Genomic DNA, 23,849 nt, shown 5'->3' on the forward strand with positions numbered 1-23,849 from the left:
CCTACTTTGACTAGTAATTTCTCATTCATTTTAAATCCGTTTTGGACGTGTGATATATCGAAACGTAGATATCACGGAGGAGAACATGAATATATAATCAATAACCCGTTTTGATTATATTTAGAGTCCAAAATTTGTGCTCAAAAATGGAGAAAATCCATTTTTGGAAATTAATAAAATTAATTTTCCAACAATCCCCCATATGAATGAAAATTGCTTCAGCATCCACAATTCCAAGCTGCTTTAGGTAAAATCCAGCAGTTGAATCATGCATAGGATAGGTAGGTTTGACCCTTTGAACCTTCCCTTAAGATACATATTTATTTTACTAGCGGACCAGTAGACTCGATGTCTTTGAACTGTTCTGCCATTTGTGTAAATAATCAATACATGTCTCACATGATTCTCCCTGACCTAGTTAGGTTCTCATTGATGTGTCCGTTTTGGTCATGGACACTTGCCTGGTTCTGTAAGAGCTCTTAGGAACTTGCCCATTCAATTCCCTTTGAAGCCACCCCACTTCTCTCTCACATAGGTGATTATATCATAATCATTAAAAGGTAAAGTGTGATGATTTCCAACTTATCACCAACTACTATAAGCTTAACCTGCATCACTGTTATTTATAGGAATGGGTTGGGGTTGACCCCCACAGTGATCCACATATGTTATATGCAAGTAGGTTGTCCCATTGAACCTAGATCTTGGGATCTTCGGTCAACTAGGTTGGGTTTTCCTTCGCAATAACTTATTTGTTCATGGGTTTTAATCCCATTCCTTTTGACGATTTTGCAACTAACTCCTTGTTTAACCCTTTGGTTAGCGGATCCACAATGTTATCCTTGGACCTTATGTAGTCAATTGAGATAACTCCAGTTGAGAGTAGTTGTCGAATGGTGTTGTGTCTTCGACGGATGTGTCGAGACTTACCATTATACATAGCACTTTGCGCCCGTCCAATTGCCGATTGACTATCGCAATGGATTAAGATTGTCGAAACTGGTTTAGGCCATCCTGGTATATCTTCCAAAAATTGTCGTAGTCATTCAGCTTCTTCTCCACTTTTATCAAGTGCTATAAATTCAGATTCCATGATGGATCTAGCTATAACTGTTTGTTTTGAAGATTTCCATGATATAGCTCCACCTCCAAGTGTGAACAAAAACCCACTGGTTGACTAGGAGTATTTAATGTCAGATTTCCAATTTGCATCACTATACCCTTCTATCACCTCGAGATATCTTGTATAGTGCAACCCATAATTGCGAGTGTATCTTAAGTATTGTAATAATCTTTTAATACTCTTCCAATGTTCATCACTTGGATTACTGGTATATCTACTTAGTCTGCTTATTGCAAAAGCTAAGTCAGGTATGGTACAACTCATAAGCTACATCAGACTACCAATAATTCTTGCATATTCGACTTGTGTAGCTCCTTCACCTCTATTTTTACTTAGATGATGACTTGTATCAATTGGTGTCCTAGCTACAGTAGTATCACCGAAGTTGAACTTCTCAAGAATTTTATCCACATAATGGGTTTGATTTAAAGTAAGTCCATTTGCAGTCCTTGTGATATTCACACCAAGGATGACGTCTGCTAAACTCATATCTTTCATGTCGAATCTTGCCTTTAGCATGTCCTTTGTTGATTGAACCATTTTATCGTTGCTACCAACAATAAGCATATCATCAACATAAAGACACAAGATAACATAACCCTCACCTGTGTTTTTGTAACGTCTACGTTTCTCGCTAGGCATATCCTATAAAAATATGTATTTAAGTCGGTCGACAAATGTAAGCTTCTTATGAATAAATAAAATAAAAACTATTCAGACATAATACATGTGATTTATATATATTATGTGAGTAAAATTAGGACGGATATTATGTGTATATATTTTTTGTGTAGAAGTGTACTCTAAAACTTAATAATTATGTACATTTTACGTCGTTAATTATTGATTATTAAATTAGATAAGTCGTAAATAATATCTATATAGAATATTTTATATATAAAGCTAAGTCGAATTACGACAATAATATATAAAAATATATGTATCAATCTTTAAAAAAAAGTATTCATGTTTTGACAAACATTACGTTATAAATGTTATAAAAAGAATATATGTTGATTTAACTTAATGAATTTATTGATTATATTTATTGAAAGAAATAAGGAAGACAACGTTTTTTTGTTATGAGACATAAGTCAAAGTTTGAGACACGGTAGTAGCATGACATGTATTTAAGTTAGTAAATTGCGTGGCATGTCTCAAAATATTGATAACTAATATTTATGGATAAGTATAATACGTGTGAAAGGAAGTTATTTTTGTCGGATACCATCTGTGTAACCCTATAAACATATGTACCTTTTCATATTTTTATCATTCAAAATATACATATGCTCCGTAACAAAGAAGGTTTGAAGAATATTCGCATGAAGATTTAAAGACTGAGGAAACATTTTGGAACTAAAGTTATAGAAGTTTTAAAGGTAAACTTTCTATATATATATATATATATATATATATATATATATATATATATATATATATATATATATATATATATATATATATATATATATATATAGTTCATCGATTTAAAAATTGTTGTTATATATTATTTTCATAAACACGTTAAATTATATTTTTAGTCGTATCGTTTTAATTCGTTTAAACTTATTTTGAAATATGGTATGTTATGACTAATATATTAATAGTTATACTATAACCTATGTTTATTCGGTTGATAACTATTTTTATATTAGACCAACAATGTTTATATAAAATAATTAACGAGATGTTATTATATAACTAAAATATTATTATTAGTTATATTGTAGCCTATATTTATTTTGATTGGTAACCTTAGACATAATTTTTAACTGTTTAGATTGAGGAAAGACATTGGAACTACTGAGAAGTGAGATATGCACTCCTTATAGTCAGGTGAGTGTGTAGTCACTTTCATCTTACACATAGATATGAAGTATTTTCTATAAAATACGTGTTATGTGTAATTATATTATTTGTTTAATTGAAATGGGTGTTGAATAGATGTTTTATACAAGTTTTAAACTGTATATATATATATATATATATATATATATATATATATATATATATATATATATATATATATATATATATATATATATCTACAAATATGTTGAGTAAAACATGGGTAGATGAAATAGTTGATGTGTGTTAAAATGATGAGAGGCCTCGATGTTGTTGTTGTTGTAGTCATCTAGCGGAGTATAGATGACGACCACGGACCTTTCTAGACAGTCTAGTGGAACGCTAGCAGGTTCGCAACCTATAGGTGTTGGTGAACTATATGTTCGCTGGTGTACTCCATCCCCCTCATGGTTGCCTTATTTGACATAAGTTGCTGAGGAATCCCTAAAACAGTGTTGTCACCCCGATGAAAATCCTTAAATTAGGTCCCTTATGATAGGTGTTTAGGGACGTAAAGTGAGGATAACGGATTTCTAGACTTAAACTTAGAATGCTAAGTTTAGAATGCTAAGTGATGATAGTGAGATGAGTGTCTTCCATATTTTAGACACGAGCGCTAGTATATTTTAGGAAAGATGCCTAAAATGTTTTTATGTGCTAAATGCTATATGTTTGCCATATATGCCATTATTTGTTCGGATCTATGGTCTGTTGCCGACCGGATTTGGAAACCTTATGTGTTTAGGATTCTAAGCGTACGACTACGATATTAAAACTAGCATGTAAACGTTCCGGAGTGATAATGAAGATTTAAAAAATCTATCGTGAACAAAGATCTAAATTCACCTAATTTGGTGTATAGATCAAAATGCCAAGAACTCGAAGTGGAGCTGGAAATGCAAATAGAAATCAGCAACCTCAACCCCAAGTGATGGAACATGTGCCAATAATAGAAGATGCACCAGAACCGATCACAATGGCCGGAGTACAAGCCATGATTCAGACAATGATGGTTGAACAAAAGGCAGGAAATGAGACAACTATTGCTGAACAACAGGAATGAACCTTCAATACCTGTTGAACAACCTGAATTAAATGACAGTCAGCCTGGGGAAGGGAATTACAGTAGATCTGTTGGTCAAACTGAACCGCTTGTGGTTAGGAGGAATAACCACGAGGACGGAGTGGAGAGAAATGGATGCAAGTACAAAAACTTTATGACTTGCAAGCCGTCAACTTTCACTGGAAAAGAAGATTCCGTCGGAGTAATGGATTGGATATCAGAAATGGAATTGGCTTTCATGACATGTGGTTGCCAAGGCAAGTTACAAACCATATTTGCAGTACGTCAGTTCAGAGGTGGCGCTGTTCGCTGGTGGAACACTTTAGGGAAGACCCTAAGCCCTAATGAGCCACTGCAACTGACTTGGGCAGAGTTCTTGGTGTAATTCAAGCGCAAGTACTGCTCGGCCCAAAATGTGCTTGAGCTAGAAAACCATTTTCTGACGTTGAAGAAGGGAAGTATGTCCATCGATGAATATACCAATAACTTCACAGACAAAATGGAGTTTGCTTTGCGTATTGTCCCAGATGAGCTGACAAAAATTGACAGGTACGCAAATGGACTTCCATGGGAGTATGTGGTGCCAGTGCGTCAGACACTTACTTTGGAGGCAACTATCTGGGCTGCCAAGTCTGTTGAAGATATGATTAAGGGGAGAGCCACCAGCAAGGTTGAAGTTGGCGAAAAGAGAAAGTTTGAAGGAACTTCAGGTTCCAACAAAAAGAATAAGTTCTCGAAGTCTGGTTCGAGGAAATTCAGAGGAGGAGCCGAAGCGAAATGGTGTGACAAGTGTAAGAAGAAACATGTTGGAAAATGTAGCAAAGAAGTCACTTGTTACAAATGTGGAAAGCCTGGGCATTACGCCAATGAATGCACCTTCAATAAGAAAGTCTGTTATGGGTGCAATGAAGAAGGGCACATTTTAAAGGATTGCCCGAAGAAGAAAGAGGCAGCAAAGCCTAATCTCCCACCAAAGCCAAAAGCCAGATCTTTCCAGATGACATTGGAAGCCGCAAAGGATGTAGTGGATGTCACTTCAGGTACCTTTCTTGTAAATAGATTGCTTGCCAATTTATTGTTTGATTTCGGAGCGAATTACTCCTTTATATCACATAAATTTGGTGAATGACTAACATTGCCTATAAAAAAACTTGATGATGTCCTAATTGTAGAAGTTGCTAGTGGCAAATTCATACCTGTTAGCGATTGTATTAGGAATATCGTCATCGACCTGAATGTAAACGAATTCCTTGAGAAGTTGTTACCCATTGAGTTGAATGGTTTCGACATCATTCTAGGAATGGATTGGCTTAGCGCCAATGATGCCGAGATACTGTGCAAGAATAAGATAGTGAGGGTAAACCCTCCTGGAAAAGAGTAATTTATGTTATACGAAGACAAGCGTAGAGTAAGTTCTAGAATCATTTCCCTAATGAAAGCCAAAAAATGTTTGTCTAAAGGATGCAACTCATACTTGGCATTTGTGATCGTTGCTAAGAAGGAGAAAAATGATATGCAAAGTATACCAGTGGTGTGTGACTATCCGGAAGTTTTTCCCAAAAATCTTCCTGGATTGCCCCCTGATAGACAAGTGGAGTTTAGAATAGACTTGTCGCCAGGAACAACACCAATAGCAAAAGCACCATATCGATTAGCACCGACGGAGATGAAGGAGCTTATGACGCAACTTCAGGAGTTGTTGGACAACGGTTTCATTAGACCTAGTTCATCATCCTGGGGAGCTCCGGTGTTATTCGTAAAGAAGAAAGATGGGAGCATGAGAATGTGCATAGATTACAGAGAGCTGAACAAGGCAACAATAAAGAATAAGTACCCGTTGCCAAGGATTGATGACCTGTTCGATCAGTTGCAAGGTTTGAGCTATTTCTCGAAGATCGATCTTAGGTCAGGATATCATCAGCTAAAGGTAAGAGAGCAGGATATTGAGAAAACTGCATTCAGAACAAGATATGGACACTATGAGTTTTTGGTTATGTCGTTTGGACTAACCAATGCTCCAGTTGCATTCATGGATTTGATGAACAGGGTTTGTAAACCATTCCTCGATAAATCTGTGATAGTGTTCATAGATGATATTTTGATTTATTCAAAAAGCAAGTAGGAGCATGACAAGCATCAGCGTGAAGTGCTAGAAGTTCTGAAAAAGGAGAAGTTGTATGCAAAGTTCTCCAAATGTGATTTTTGGATTCAAGAAGTCCAATTTTTGGGTCATGTGGTTAATCAAGAAGGAATAATGGTTGACCCAGCGAAGATTAAAGCTGTGATGAAGTGGGAACATCCGAAAAGTCCCACGGAGATCCGGAGCTTTCTGGGATTAGCTGGATATTACCGAAGATTTATCCAAGGCTTTTCTTCGATAGCTGCTCCATTGACAGATTTGAACCACAAAGGAGCTACTTATACTTGGAGTGAGAAGCATAAGGAAGCATTCGAGAAGCTAAAGAAGAAATTATGTGAAGCACCAATTCTTTCTCTACCTGAAGGAGTTGATGACTTCGCAGTTTATAGCGATGCATCTGGAGTTGGGTTAGGTTGTGTTGTGACCGAAAGGGATAAAGTGATAGCATATGCATCGAGGCAATTGAAAGAACATGAAAAGAACTACCCCACTCATGATTTAGAGTTGACAACAGTAGTATTCGCCCTAAAGATATGGAGGCATTATCTTTATGGCACTAAATGCAAACTTTTCACTGATCATAAGAGTCTTCAATATCTCTTTAATCAGAAGGAATTGAACATGAGGCAACGACGCTGGCTAGAATTACTCAAGGACTACGACTGTGAGATACTTTACCACCCTGGTAAAGCACATGTTGTCGCTGATGCTCTCAGTCGGAAGGTAAATCTTGAAAAGAAAAGGCCAAGAGCGTTGAGAATTGAAGTTGTCTTGGCAATTGTGGAAAGCATAAAGAAAGCTCAGGAGGAAGCTTCAGAGAAAAATGACCGAAAGGAAGAACGTTTGGGCAAAACGTTAGTGTTCAATACAAACGGTCAAGGACTGAAGGTATTCCAAGATAGGATTTGGGTACCTAAGACGGGAGGAATAAGAGATCTTCTGATGGAAGAAGCTCACAAGACCATGTACTCGATTCATCCCGGCAGCACGAAAATATATAGGGATCTGAAACCCTACTACTGGTGGCCGACGATGAAGCTCGATGTTGCAAAGTATGTGGCCGAGTGTGTGACATGTGCGAGGGTTAAGACACAACATCAGAAACCATATGGGAGTTTAGAACCTTTACCTGTACCCATGGGTAAATGGGAAGACATCACCATGGATTTTGTGACTAAACTGTCCAGCACGAAGAGTGGTCACGACATGATTTGGGTGGTCGCTGATTGGTTTACTAAAAGTGTACACTTCATAGCAGCCAATGAAAAATGGTCTATGGATAAACTTGCAAATGCTTACGTGAAGGAGATAGTAAGACTTCACGGTGTTCCTTTAACGATTGTATCGGATCGTGATAGTCATTTCACGTCAAGGTTTTAGAGAAGTCTACAAGAGGAATTGGGTACGAAATTGTGTCTAAGTACAGCTTACCATCCGCAAACCGATGGTCAGAGCGAACGAACTATTCAAACATTGGAGGATATGCTACGAGCATGTACCCTGGAATTCCAAGGTAACTGGGATGAACACTTACCTCTAGTAGAATTTTCCTACAATAATAGTTTCCACTCGAGCATCAAGATGACACCTTATCAAACTTTGTATGGACAAAAGTGTTGAACGCCGTCGTGTTGGCTTGAAGCTGGGGAAAAGTAGTTTATGGGACCCGAGATAGTTCATCAGACTGTTGAAAAGCTGAAGGTGATTAGGGAAAGGATGTTAGCAGCTCAGGATCATCAAAAGAGCTATGCTGACAAGAAAAGACAGCCGATAACATTCGAAGTTGGAGATTCGGTTTTACTTAAAGTCTCGCCGTGGAAGGGACTTATAAGATTTGGTAAAAGGGGAAAGTTGAGTCCAATGTTTATTGGACCGTTTAAAGTCCTTCAGAGAGTTGGAAATCAAGCTTACAAGCTGGAGTTGCCAGCTGAACTGGAAGGTATCCATAACACATTTCATGTTTGTTATTTGAGAAAGTTCTTAGGTGAAGAACTCGATATGATCCCACTTTCGGAGTTAAGGATCGATGAAAACAAGAGGTTGATTGAAGAGCCCAACGCAATTGTTGACCATAAGACGAAAAACTTGCGACGTAAGATAGTCGAATTAGTGTTGGTGTGATGGAAACATACGAATGAGCCGAACCTTACTTGCGAAACAGAAAGTGACATGAGAAGTCGCTATCCACATCTGTTTACTAATGCATGATTCCGGGACGAAATAATCCTAAGGGGGAGATAATTGTAACGCCTACGTTTCTCCCTAGGCATATCCTATAAAAATATGTATTTAAGTCGGTCGACAAATGTAAGCTTCTTATGAATAAATAAAATAAAAATTATTCAGACATAATACATGTGATTTATATATATATATATATATATATATATATATATATATATATATATATATATATATATATATATATATATATTATGTGAGTAAAATTTGGACGGATATTATGTATATAATTTTTGTGTAGAAGTGTACTCTAAAACTTAATAATTATGTACATTTTACGCCTTTAATTATTGATTATTAAATTAGATACGTCATAAATAATATCTATATTGAATATTTTATATATAATGCTAAGTCGAATTACGACAATAATATATAAAAATATATGTATCAATCTTTAAAAAAAAGTATTCATGTTTTGACAAACATTTCGTTAAAAAGAATATATGTTGATTTAACTTAATGAATTTATTGAAAGAAATAAGGAAGACAACGTTTTTTTGTTATGAGTCATAAGTCAAAGTTTGAGAAACGGCAGTAGCATGACATGTATTTAAGTTAGTAAATTGCGTGGCAAGTCTCAAAATATTGATAACTAATAATATTTATGGATATGTATAATACGTGTGAAAGGAAGTTATTTTTGTCGGATACCATCTGTGTAACCCTATAAATATATGTAACTTTTCATATTTTTATCATTCAAAATATACATATGCTATGTAACAAAGAAGATTGGAAGAATATTCACATGAAGATTTAAAGACTGAGGAAACATTTTGGAACTAAAGTTATGTAAACTTTCTATATTAATTTGATACATATATATTTTTATATATATTTATATTCATAGTTCATCCATTTAAAAATTGTTGTTATATATTATTTTTATAAACACATTAAATTATATTTTTAGTCGTATCGTTTTAATTCGTTTAAACTTATTTTGAAATATGGTATGTTATGACTAATATATTAATAGTTATACTATAACCTATGTTTATTCGGTTGATAACTATTTTTATATTAGACCAACAATGTTTATATAAAATAATTAACGAGATGTTATTATATAACTAAAATATTATTATTAGTTATATTGTAGTCTATATTTATTTTGATTGGTAACCTTAGACACAATTTTTTAACTGTTTAGATTGAGGAAAGACATTGGGAACTACTGAGAAGTGAGATATACACTCATTATAGTCACGTGAGTGTGTAGTCACTTTCATCTTACACATAGATATGAAGTATTTTCTATAAAATACGTGCTATGTGTAATTATATTATTTGTTTATTTGAAATGGGTGTTGAATAGATGTTTTATACAAGTTTTAAACTATATATATATATATATATATATATATATATATATATATATATATATATATATATATATATACAAATATGTTGGTTAAACATGTGTAGATGAAATAGTTGATGTGTGTTAAAATGATGAGAGACCTCGTTGTTGTTGTTGTTGTTGTTGTAGTAGTAGTCATCTAACGGAGTATAGATGACGACCACAGACCTTTCTAGACAGTCCAGTGGAACGCTAGCAGGTTCGCAACCTATAGGTCTTGGTGAACTATATGTTTGCTGGTGTACTCCATCCCCCTCATGGTTGCCTTATTTGACATAAATTGCTGAGGAATTCCTAAAGCAGTGTTGTCACCCCGATGAAAATCCTTATACTAGGTCCCTTATGATAGGTGTTTAGGGACGTAAAATGAGGATAACGAGAATGGGTAATCAGGGTTACTGTTGGTTGATGAAATTAATAAATTTAATTTTGGTTGATGAATTTAATAAATTTATTATTATTTGTGGGTTGAAAACCCTATATGCTCACCAGGCTACCAAGCCTGACCCACTCAGTTTTTTATATTACAGGTAGTGGACCCAGAGCATAATTTGGATGATAAAGAGGGATTTTTGGATTATAGGCCAGTAGTTGTAAATAACTGTTGTAAGACTTATGATGTACTGTTTATGCTTTTGGTCTGTATCGGAACATGACATCCCGAGGTTTTGATATATAATAAAAATACATATTTCTTTAAGAAATGTTTTGATAAATTTTTATTATATTTGTTTTGGGAACAAATTCCGCAACACCTTTTGGAAGATTACTCTGATTTTATTTTAAAAGCATAAACTAAATCGGTCTTTTCTGGCCGAGAAATTTGGGGATGTCACGGTTTTTAACATAAACACACTTGTCACATTCATTAATCTTGTATCCATTTTGCAACATCACATGGTCAAACTTTTGATGCCATTGTTTTGGGGCTTGTTTCAACCCATATAATGACTTCACTAGTTTGCAAACCTTTGATTCTTTTCCTGGGGCAACATATCCTTCTGGTTGTTCCATGTATATTTCTTCTTCTAAATCCCAGTTTAGTAGAGCTGTTTTAATATCCATTTGATGTACTTCAAGATTTCTTATAGAAGCGATTGCAAGTACTAATCTAATGGATGTAATACGTGTGACAGGAGAGTACGTATCAAAATAATCAAGGCCACTTTTCTGTCTATAGCCTTTAATTACTAGTCTTGCCTTGTACTTGTCAATGGTTCCATCCGCTTTCATTTTCTTCTTGAAAATCCATTTATAGCCTAATGGTTTGCAACCTTGAGGTAAATCCACTAGCTCCCATGTATGGTTTTGCAAGACGGAATCCATTTCGCTTTTAATTGCCTCTTTCCATTGAGGTCCTTCTGAGGAGGTGACTGCCTCTTTGAAAGTTTGAGGCTCTCTTTCAACCATGTGAGTGTAGAAATCATCTCCAAATGACTTCTCCACTCGTGACCTTTTACTTCTATGGGACTCTGTTTCTTCCTCTATTTCTTCTTCACAAGAGGATTCATTGTGCTCAATTAACTTTGAAGCATTTGTCTCAACCTTATGAAGACATGGAAACACATTATCAAAGAACGATGCATTTCTTGGCTCCATTATCGCGCCTTTGTGAATTTCTGGAATTTTTGAGTCATGCACAAGAAATTGATACGCACTACTGTTTTGTGCATATCCAATAAATATGCAATCAACAGTCTTGGGTCCTATCTTAACCACCTTGGGTGCAGGTACCACGACCTTTGCAAAACACCCCCACACTCGAAGGTATTTGTAGGATGGTTTTATACCTGACCATAACTCGTATGGTGTTTTATCCGATTTCTTTCGTGGGACCTTATTTAAAAGGTAGTTAACTGAAAGTATAGTTTCCCCCCACATTGAGGGTGGCAGCCTAGAACTTAACAGCATGACATTCATCATTTCCTTTAAGGTCCGATTTTTCCTTTCTTCCATACCATTTTGTTGTGGTGAATAAGGTGCAGTAAGCTCATGTATGATACCATGAGTTGCACAAAATTCCTCAAACGGTGATACATATTCACCTCCACGGTCACTTCTTAGTACTTTAATTTTCTTATTAAGTTAATTCTGAACTTCACTTTTATACACTTTAAACTTCTCTATAGCCTCGTCTTTACTTTTAAGTAAATAGACATAGCATAATTTAGTGCAATCATCAATAATAGTAATAAAGTACTTATTTCCACCTTTAGATGGAATTGATTTCATGTCACACACATCGGTGTGAATTAATCCAAGTGGTTCGGTTGTCCTTTGAATGGACTTGAAAGATTGTCGTGTTAATTTCAATTCAACACAAGTGTTGCATTTGTATTTTGAGTCAATGTGAAAGTGTGGTATGTGATTGAGTTTAATTAAACGACGAAGAGTATCAAAATTAACATGTCCTAATCTATCATGCACTATATTTGAAGACTCAAGCAAGTAAGTAGAAGAGTTATTCATTTCATTATCATTATCACTTGGCTTAAGAGCCATTACACAAAGTTTGAACATACCCCTATCAGCATACCCCTTACCAATATACACACCATTTTTGGTTAACACAAATTTATCTGACTCAAACACCAAGCGAAAACCATGCTTGTTTAACAACCAACCCTACACAAGATTCTTACGAATTTCGGGTACATACAACACATCATTCAACGTCAGCTCTCTTCCCGACGTCATCTTCAACACAATCTTTCCAACACCTTAGATATCAGAAGTGGCCGAGTTTCCCATGAGCAGCTTGTCACCATTATCCACAACCTTGAAGTTTCTAAACCATTCTCTATTTGAGCAAACATGACGGGTAGCTCCCGTATCAATCCACCACTCCCTTGGATTGGACTCCACAAGATTAACTTCAGAAATAACCGCTGTAAGATCGATGTCAGACACATCTTTGGTTATCTTCTCCACAACATTTGCCTCCTTAGCATTCTTTGGAAGCTTGCAATTTGCAGCCCGATGACCCCGTTGGTCACAGTTATGGCAGTTTCCTTGAAACTTTTTCTTAAAAGTTCCACCTTTGGCTCCCAAGTTTGAACCCTTGCCTTTCTTTTGAAATTTGCCCTTTCCAGATTTGTTCTTCCTAGAAGTTTGACCATGCTCCACCACATTAGCTTTCTGAGAAGTAGGGGTATAACTACTCTTTTGAGCTATCTTATTGTCCTCTTCATTTCGAAGGCGAACAATAAGGTCCTCAATGGACATCTCATTTCTCTTATGTTTCAAGTAATTCTTGAAATCAACCCAACTAGGGGGTAGCTTCTTAATCATGGAAGCAACAGAAAAAGGCTCATTCAACCCCATAACCTCGGCATGCATGTCATGTAGGAGGACTTGTAGTTCTTCGACTTGGGATATAACAGTTTTGTCATCCACCATTTTATGTCAAGAAATCGGGCAACCATAAATTTCTTTTTCCCGACATCTTCAGTTTTATACTTTTTGTCCAATGAGTCCCATAGTTCTTTGGCTGTCTTTGTTACACAATACACATTATAAAGTGAATCAACAAGGTCATTAAGAACATAATTCCTACACAAGAAATCAGAATGTTTCCAAGCATCAATAGCAATTAAAGCTTGCATATCTCCTTCTCCTTCGGGCATCTGAGGAGCCTCTTCAGTTAAGAATCTAGCAAGATTCAATGTGGTAAGATAGAAGAGCATCTTCTGCTGCCACCTTTTAAAGTTCAGTCTAGAGAACTTCTCAGGTTTCTTAGCATGATTGACCGGCATGGTCATCATTGGAGCTCCTTGAGCATTAGGAGTACCATTAGGCTTTGGTGGTTGGGAACCTTCACCAACAGTCATGCTACAAAAGGAAGAAAATGTAAAACTGTTAAAGATTAAAATTTAATAACCACTAAACTATTAAGTATTTTCTGTTTCTAGAAACCAGGTTCTGAAAAGCTGTGAAACAAAAGAAAGAATCTGAAAATTGTTTTAGAAAACAATTTCTAAAAACAGTAACAGATTATGGATGCAATAAACTTAAACAGTTAGATACATGCAAACAGAAAAGCAGAAGAATGCAAAAAAGGTCCTTGAACTTTTCTGGTCGACCAGTGTGCATTCGTACCCGCAGGACGCGCGCTCGCACACAAGTTCAGTGGCCCGAAGCCAATTTGGCTCGCATTTGCACCCGCCCTGCGCGCGCGCAAGAGAGAGCCTTGGTTCTAATAAGTCTTACAAAGGTAGCTAGTCTTTGTAGTTATAAACCAATTTCCTTTTCATTCTCCCACCAATGTGGGATGAGTTTGAAACCTACTTAACTCCTTTATTTTCTCTTTCAATTGCCCTACTTTGACAAGTAATTTCTTATTCATTTTTAATCCGTTTTGGACGTGTGATATATCGAAACGTAGATATCACGGAGGAGAACACGAATATATAATCAATAACTCATTTTGATTATATTTAGAGTCCAAAATTTATGCTAAAATAGAGAAAATCCATTTTTGGAAATTAATTAAATTAATTTTCCAACAAAAAGTTGTCTGGGTTAGAGGCTTAGATCGAGTCACAAGCAAAAACGTATGCCAAACACATGGACTGAAGACCGAGTCCATGTGTGAAGAGTAAGATGTTGTTTGTGTTTTCGAAGCCAAAACGTCTGCAGTCTGCGGACCACATCTGTAATCCTCTGCAGTAGAAGAAGTGAATCAAACGTCTGCAGTCTGCAATAAGAAGTTTGTTTGTTTTTTTAATATCTGCATGCTGCTGAAATAATCTGGAATTTAAATAAACTGATTTTTTGAACTTCAAATAATTTTTCAACACCGAAAGATTGTTTCGTTTACATAAAATAAAATCAATAAGAGGTACCAATATTTCTATCTCACTATACATAAAAATAATACAAAGCCAAACCTTTGAACAAGTTAAAATAATAATAGAATATTTATAAATTTTAAAATAAAAATTTAGACGATTGTTTTTTTTTCATTATTATATTTCAATTTTAATATCTATATAAATGTTGTTTTAGTCAAATTTATATATTTCAAAAGTTTTCAACTACTTTTGAAAACAATCATACACAAACAAAATCTTTATTTTTTTTTTGCCAAACAATCATATACAATTAAAAACTACATTTTACAGCTTCTAACTAATTTTAACGAACACGTTTTTAGAAAGATTTGTTTTGATTTTTATACTTTTCATCATGATTTTCTATTCAATTAAAATAAAAAGTATAAAAGTCAGAAAATCGTTTATTTTAAATAGAATAATTAAAAAAACATAAATAAAAATATCACATATCTATATTACTTAGTAAATTTTTCCATACATTGTTATTTAAATAGAAAAAATTAAACAAATTACATTGTGATGATTAGGGGTGAGGATGATGCGGTTTGGTGCGGTTTTCGTGCAAAACCAAACCGCAAACCGCAAGGTGCGGTTTCTGTAGGGTAAAAACCGATAGGTGCGGATTTTGTTTGGTTCGGTTTTGCGGTTTTACATGCGGGTTCGGTTCCATTCGGTGCGGTTTCGGTTTTTACCAAAAAAATATGTTGATTCGGTTTTGTGGTTAAAATGTTACGGTTTAAATGTAAAATTTTGTGGACTTTATTTTATTTTCATATTTTTGTTACAAATAATCACCATTTTGACCAATTTAAATGTATTTAATATGCCTATGAAATAGTTTTTATGTTATTTGGTAAATTTCAACCGAAATATATATATATAGTTATTTATGATATTAGGATTTTGAGACTTGCATTATATGTTGCCTTGCAAAGGATTTGATTTTATAATCTCAAAGTGCATTCAATCATTATTGTTTATATATAAAGATGTGTCCTTTTATTTGAATTGCATTATGCTTGTCGTAAGCAAAATGAAAAATGTTAATGGTATGCAATTAATACAAATGCTAAAACTGTAAAGCAAACTAGCAAAACATAGTTCTTATACAGTGGAGAAGAACATACGGTTTTTTAACAAAATATCTTTTTATTAAAATTATATATATATATATATATATATATATATATATATATATATATATATATATATATATATATATATATATATATATAATAGATTAAATATTGTGTTTTTTTGGTTTTATGGTGAAGTTTGACAGTATAAAACCACACCGCACCGAAAATTGTGGGTTTTCTAAAATTTAAAACCGTATCATCGGTTTTATATTTGGTTTCGGTTTTTCGGTCTCGATTTTTTGGTTATTTTGCGGTTTTTTGGTTCGCGGTTCGATTTTATGCTCACCCGACTGATGATTAACAATGGCCGTAATAAAGGATCACTCTAGTGATCTTATTCACATAAAATAAAAAGGGTAAAATACATTTTTGGTTCTTTGAATTAAAAGTATTGGTGCTAAATTCGTATAGATTTAGAGAATTGATAATGTAAAAGGATTTGGAGGGATGATAATGAGTTATGAAAACCTTAGAAGACAATGATCAATGTCTGCGCCAAAAAAACATCGCGCATAAGTTTTTAGGTTTGCACACTTTCAAAAAAAAAAACACTCTATAAGGGCATATGTCTGTGCGACACAGACAAAAGTGGTCGCGCAGATATGCAAACAAAAAACAAACAACCTCTAAAACTCAAAAGCTTTTTGTCTCGGACCAGACCAAAAGAAAAGTAAGGGACTCGATCATAAATTAGGACCGAGCCAGGAGGTCTTAAAACAAATCAAACATGCTGATTGGAAAATGTGCACCGAGTCTTAGCTTTGGACCCGTTACAACCTCTATCCAACAGTCCCTTGTAATAATTGTGATACTTTACATTTTTGCTCCTTTTCTCTATATAAGCTTGTGATACTTTACATTTTTGCTCATTTTCTCTATGTAAGCACATAATTACTCATAACATACCACAAAATCAAGTCAAACTTGAAAATCTGTGATAATACCTGTCAGAGGCGGAACACGTGCCCTAGGACTAGGGGGTCGAATCCAAAACTTCAAACGAAAATCATAACAAGTTTAATATTATTCAAAGTTACCACTCATCAAAATTTTAATCAAAAAAATTAATATGGAAAATTGTTATATTTATCATCAAAATGAAAATTATGGATGTTTTGATTTCTGAACTCTTGTAAAATTATCTTTTAACTCTACTTGAACTGTTTTACAAAATTCATAATTATATTCTAAGGACAATTAACAAATTACAAAATTAACTCATAATTATATTTTTATTAACAATTAACGTATATATAATTAGTTAACAAAACTAAACTCCTATGGATTTTCTATAATTTCCATACGAGTCATCAATTTAAAAAATTTCAAAAAATAACAAATAATAACAATAAATATTGTACTTGTTGCACCTTTTTAATTTTACAGGTTTCAAACTTTTAATTACCTCTATCCTCCTCAAATTTCGATGTTTTTTTATAATCCCATATAGAAAAATAGAGCGAGTGAGAAAAAGAAATAGCTTACAAATCTGCCAGAAACGAGAGCAGAGAGATCGGAGGTCATGACAATAGAGGAGAATAGGAGACGCCAGAGACTCGTAGTAGCCGTTCGGCGAATGACAGAGCCAACAGAGGAGAGATGGAGCGCACAAAGTTCAACAAGGGTGAAGGAAAGAGTGAGTGATGAGCATGCGGGGTGAGCAACGATATTTCTAGTGAGAAGTCTGGACTATTCGAGGACTTCGACGACGACATTGATTTCCGGTGAGCAACTTTTCCGGCAACAGTGATCTTCTTTAATTTTTATATTTTATATTTTCTGAAAGATTGTGTTAATAAAATGTAAATTAGATTAGTTTTTCAGTATTTGTAGAGTATGATCGTATCTTTTTAAAATTTGGATTTGGTTTTGATTTTTCCAGTTATTTTCGTAGAATTTGTTACTTATTTAGGTTCTTGTTATAACAAAACAAGATTGATTTTTGTTGTTATTTTGCAGTTGACGAGGAAAATGTGGAGGGGCCATAAAATTAGTGAAAAAAATGAACCTATCCTTTATATAATACAAGTATTAATAGGTAAAAAAACTAGAGGGGTCATGGCCTCCTGGCCCTAATGAGGATCCACCACTGATACCTGTAACATCCAAATTTTCAAACCAAAATTTTCATTTTTAATTAACTAAAAACATTGTTCATAAAAACTCATCTCAAGAAAATCTCAAGTATCAAATACAAATCATCGTAATAATGTGAGGGTGTCCTATAATATCCAGAATCAGAATTTGTAGGTGAATGTATAAAATCAAGCTTTCGCCTTCCCGCGATCATCAGAAGTACCTAAAATACATTTAATCAACAACTGTAAGCACGAAACTTAATGAGTTCCCCAAAGTATCACATACAACACAACACAAATAAACATTTATGGGTTATCAACAATCCTGGAGACTACCCGGCGTCTCAGTGGGCAAATAGCACGCCCTGTGGATTGTCAGCAATCCTGGAGACTACTTGAAGTCTCAACAGACACAGTAACACATATCACTGTAACAAAAAAATATACCAAACTGGTCAACACATATATTCTACCACACATGTAAGAATAGTGAGGAGACTCACCTCGCATAGATGACTGATAGAACTCACACCCGAACTGCTAGAACTAGACTCCGCCTATTAATTACACCAAATAAGCCTAATTAACAATTAAGGTAATTTTCCATACTCAACTTGTACCAAGCCAAGTCTAATTCATATTGTGGACAAAAGACCATTTTGCCCCTACCAAGCCCCTCAACCCTCACAAATTTACCCAAAGGCATACTTGATAAAAAGTCAAAGGTCAACACAGTGACCTTACGCATGACGTACCAAGGCTCTATGTTGGGCGTAGAGCACATATGCAGAAAACGGGATCTGGGCTGGCTATGCTGGGCGTAGCCAAATTTACGCTCAGCATACAATGCCAAAACCCAAGTCTTAATTTTTAAGCTCTTAATCATTAAGACACTTTACCCCAACTTCATATCTGCCCCTAAAAGGCATTCTAATCCATAAACTCTCCAACTTTTTTCCTTTACATGGTTAAAGAGAGCTTAATCCCAAAACCCTAACTTCTAACACTACCAAAAACTCCATAACTCATGAATGGATGAAAGGAAAGGACTGAGCTTACATTTTTATGATACTATGCACTTTAAAATGTATGAAAGGACAACTCAAATGGTCTGGAGTAGTCCATACTCACAAAGACCAAGGTTTTGGGACAAAATGAACATAAACTTAAGCTTAAACAAGATCTCGCAAGACAAGCCTCAAGGTATGAACTTTATACCTTCTGTAGATGAACAAAGAGGTGTAGATTATGGATCCAAGAGCTTGAGTGCACCATCACTTCTTCAAGGATCTTCCTTCACCACCAAGAACACTAAAAAATCACTCAAAGGCTTCAAAACTCACACTCAAGAACTAGGGTTTTGATATTAGGGCTAAGATGGATGGAGGTTGGTCATAGGAAGGTCCAAGGAGGAATATGATATGCTTAAATAGGAGATATAACCCTAAAAATTTAGGGTTTGTGAACAACACGAGTACGTCCATCGTACTCGACCAAAGTCGCGATGCACTTATGACATACGCCTAACATAAGGACTTGTTTTGCAAAACAAATTCATTTTTAGGTTGAAAGTGGAAATGCCTGGAAATGGGTGTTACAATACCATAATTGAATATTATTAGTAGGACAAATACACAAATGATCACTATTTGGGCTAGTCTACGTGTTTGTTCCTAACCTTTTTTTTAATTCGGATCATCCGTATGATTTGGTTTTGTTTTGATTTTGTTCCATGAACAACATAACTTATTAAAAATTATGATTAGTAAATGTGGGTCCCATCCACCCCATTTATTCATTCTCATCATGTTCATATCTTTCTCATTCTTTCATACCAGTTGAAAGAAATCTACACCAACACGACAACCATCGTAGTTGACACTTTTAGTGTCCTCGTCTACCACCACCGTCGACAATTTCTTACTCTCTTAGTAGAAATAGGCCATGCCTCACACCCTTTATCTCTTCCCCCATTACCCTTATTCCTACTTTTCATTTACACTCTTGCCGCACCTTGAAACTGCCCTCCTGCCGCCACTAGAAACTACCCCTCGCTTTGACAATGGAAAGAAACCGTAGTTACATATGTTTTCATTATAAGTGTAATAGTTTCAAGATCGTTTAAACCTCCAAGGTTCTTCAATTATTTTTTAAATAGTCAAACCTTCAAGATCGTTCCCCCACACACACAACCCATATTTGGAAGCATGTGAAATTGTGGTAACAACCTTCTGATTCGACCTCCTCTTTCCCCTTTTTGATTTCTGATTCACACACACAACCCCTTTCCGATTTATGATTCCCACACATAACCAAGATTTTCAAACTTATAAAAACCTACAAACATCCAACCAATTTCTAATTCAACCATATTTGATCCCCACCACCATCGCCAGGTCCAAATTTACATAAACCCATAGACAAAAATACAAAAACACCTGTAAATTTTAAGCTAATCTTGGTTGGATGTTGTATGTTTGTTTCAGAGAAAAACCCACTTGCGTTTTTCCTGAAGCCAATATGATAAGGTGGTGCAAGGGGGTGTGTTGTTCACTAGAGAATGTGGTGGGTAAGAGGGGGTGATAGGAGATTAGGAACATAAGTAATCGGCGATGAAGGGAGGGAAAGAGCTTAGGAATATAAGTAATCGATGATGAATAATTCTGCTATACGGTTATATACATACTAGATGTATGCCCGTTAAGTATATAATATATTGACAAACATTATAAAAACCACACTCATTAGAGTATAAAACTTTTATTGTTTAGTGACTTCAAATTTTTATATTATTTTTAAATTAAATAAGATATTATAAATAAGGAACACAACCTTTATATACCACACATATTTACTATTTTGAAAACATAGGTGATATTAGGAGTAGTTTATGATTAGTGTAGTCTTCCATTCTAAAAAAAACTAAGTAACCGAGTGCAATCAATTTTCTAATATCTACCAAGATTTAAGTTGAGTTGAACAACTCCAGTCATAAAGCTCGCAAGCCTTATAAAATGTGTGATGTTTTATATTTTTGCTTTTTTTTCTTTATATAAACAGATAATTACTTGTACCATACAATAGAATCAAATCGTACTCGAAAATATCAGTTCAGATAATAATATAATTGACTATTACTATTATTATAATTTTTTGACAAAAATGATATATAGCTTAATGGCCCAGACATTGGAAATGAGGATGTCCCTTGTGTATAATAAAATATGTTAATGAAATATTGGTTTTAAGATAAAAATATAATCAAGTCTCTATAAAATATTTAAATAAAATTAACATAACTTTTGCTTTAAAAAGATAAACCACGTCTAAAGTCGTAGGCCTGACAATCGTGTCATGTTTGAGTTGGCGGGTCGCAGGTTGGCGGGTCAAAATACATCAACTCAAACACGACCCATTTAACTATATAGGTCATGAGTTGGCGTGTTTGGAACATAAACTCATATATGACTCGTCAAGACGTCAACCTACTTATACGGTTTCACAAGTTGGCGGGTTCGTGGGGTCAGATTTGGGTTCGTGGGTCAGATTCCATAAATAAAATTGATCATTAAACATGAATAAATTCTTGATGCAAACATATCCGAATTTTAGACACTTAAGTCTTAAACATCCAAATGAAAATTAAAACATTCATAGAAACATGTTCAAGCTAAAACATTAATACAAACACCAAACGACAAACGTGTTGCACATGTCAAATGGTCAATGACATCCTATCTTAGTGTATAAACTGTATAATACTTAAGTCTTAATACATTTAAAAAATATATAATTTTTTTTATTAAAATTCTAAACGGGTTGGTGGGTCAACCCGTATATTTTTTAATAAACCCATATATAATATGTTTAATAAACGGGTTGACGGGTTGAAAAAAACTCAACTCAAACCCGTTTATTTTGTGTCGTGTCGCGGGTCATGTCGAGAATTGTCAGACCTATTTAGACGCTTTTAAAATACATACAATCGTCCTTTTCTTACTCTCAAAACGATGTGAAATGGTTGAATTCTAATTAATTTTAATACTTTTTATTTCTAAACCATTCTCATGCCTCGTTTGCACACTTGCTAACGATGTAAGAAGAATAAACTCGTTCCCCACTGCTCGTGTAATAACTTAATACATGTTTGTTATAATTTGATATTGTCTTTTAGTCGGGACCGATGGACCGGTCCAAACATATTTTTGGTCCGAAGCTAGAGAAAATAAAAAGGTCCGTCAAAGTCAAAGACATAAGTATAACCAAACAATTTATAAAATCAATTAATTTAAAGAAAAATAATTTTTTAGTTTATTGAGATGCAAAACCCTTAATGACATTATCAAATACACTAATATAGTAAACAATTTCTAAAAATTCACTATTTAAAAAAAAATACTTCTTGTATATTTTTAAATATAAAATCATTAAGGGACTATTTGATAGAATCTAAATTTTCAAGATCTGAAATTTTAAAAAGTCTGAATTTCTAAGAGAGTTTGAATTGTTAACATGTTTGGTTGGAACATCTGAATAGTTGTGTTTAATTATAAAAATGACCATTTACCACTATGTTCTATTTTTTCAGTGAATTCAAGTGTCTGTTTATAAAACAACCGAATCAATTTCTTAAATAATTATAAAAAAAAACACCATATGAAATCTAAATTGAACATAAATCAAAATTAAACACACATCCAAATTAAACATAAATTTTTTAAATCCACGAAATCATATTAAAATCCAAATAAAATCCTACAAAATTAATTTGAAGCATCTGACTCCAATTGATTCACACTCTGGTTAAGCAAATTAGTCATGTATTCGTTGCCTTGTGAACCCAATCCATATCGTGTATGTTTTGGTCATCACTCTCTCCCCTTTGTGCTTGACGAGCGTTCTCCCCGTACACCATAAATGATTAATCATGAATATTGCATTTCCTTATAGAATGATGGACTGCAAAGCAAGCAACGACTATGCGTCTTTGCACTGAAAATGAAAAAAAGGAGCATTTATCAAATTATGTTCACTTTTTAATTTTCCAGCCACATTCCCGCAAGATAGTGCTTTTAAACTACTCCCTTCACGTCTATTGACCGTAACTTCATATAAACAAGGCTCTAGAAAAGTTTTATCTACATCTTCAACCTTCCAAATAATTCTATCCTTCTTATCTCCATGTCTTTGATCAATTAAATAAAAAAAATGCATATTTTGGCAACATTTAAGCAAAACAAATGCATATTTTCAGCAACATTAAAGCAAAAGAAATGCATATTTTCAACAAATCATAACAGATTTCATAGAATCAACAACATTAAAGCAAAAGAAATGCATATTTTCAACTAATTATATCAGATTTCATAGCATTAGATTTTAGATTTATCAAACATCATAACATTAGATTTCATATTTCAGCATTTCAAGCATATCAAACATCATAACATCACATTTCAGATTTCAACATTTCAAGTGTTTGATTTAAAAAAAATAGCATCTAGTTTTAGCATTTGCATAAAACTATACAACACATCTGATTTCAGAAAAAAAAGGAAAAAAACATGTTTTTTGTGAAATCACTAAATTCAGGGGAACATAAATTGGAACTTGCAAAAATCATCACCACTTGCAAAAAAGCGATACAACACATTTGATTAAATAGAAAAAGAAAGAGGAAGAACGATTATATAGCAAGAGAAAGAGGAAGACCGAAGGCATTACTTGTAGAAGTTGTTGGAGGTGGAGCCGAAGTCGCTGTGGTGTAGCGGTTGGAGCTGGAGAAGGAGAGGATGTCGATGACTGTGATGACGGGGAGGGAACAAAGCTTTAGCAGATCAGATGTAGGTTTTGTGTGTGTGCGTCGATGAGAAGAAAAGAGTGGAGGTGTGATTGTGACATCCTATTTCGAGAAGTTTCTTATTTAGAGATTTTGGACAATAAATGGATCCAGTAAAGTCCTTGGGCTTCAAGGGAATAAGGTTTAGACCCTATTGGATGTTGATAATATTGG

At 34.3% G+C, this 23,849-nt stretch overlaps 1 protein-coding gene across 3 annotated transcripts; it reads left to right on the forward strand.

The window, feature by feature from the left end:
* The first annotated feature begins 2,416 nt into the window (after nt 1–2,416).
* Nucleotides 2,417–17,493, forward strand: LOC145109780 (uncharacterized). Of its 3 annotated transcripts, XM_079046941.1 has the most exons (4): nt 2,417–2,505; nt 2,907–2,962; nt 3,837–5,077; nt 10,315–10,509. In XM_079046941.1, the coding sequence occupies exons 3-4, from the start codon at nt 4,498–4,500 to the stop codon at nt 10,332–10,334; spliced, it is 600 nt and encodes a 199-aa protein (XP_078903067.1). In that variant the 5' UTR covers nt 2,417–2,505; nt 2,907–2,962; nt 3,837–4,497; the 3' UTR covers nt 10,335–10,509. The 3 variants fall into 3 exon arrangements, 1 of the variants encoding a protein (XP_078903067.1); XR_013709204.1 differs by lacking the exons at nt 3,837–5,077; nt 10,315–10,509 and adding an exon at nt 17,209–17,493; XR_013709203.1 differs by lacking the exon at nt 3,837–5,077.
* Nucleotides 17,494–23,849: the final 6,356 nt, after the last annotated feature.

Source organism: Lactuca virosa, chromosome 4 (genome assembly GCF_052849685.1).
Source record: "Lactuca virosa cultivar CGN04683 chromosome 4, Lactuca_virosa_CGN04683_v6, whole genome shotgun sequence".
NCBI classification, from domain to species: domain Eukaryota; kingdom Viridiplantae; phylum Streptophyta; class Magnoliopsida; order Asterales; family Asteraceae; genus Lactuca; species Lactuca virosa.

Bases quoted from the DNA above. Each gene is read 5' to 3' on its own strand.
- LOC145109780 (XM_079046941.1), top strand. From the start codon at position 4,498: ATGTCCATCGATGAATATACCAATAACTTCACAGACAAAATGGAGTTT. The intron at 5,078-10,314 runs GTACCTTTCTTG...TTTATATTACAG, and splicing joins TGTAGTGGATGTCACTTCAG to GTAGTGGACCCAGAGCATAA.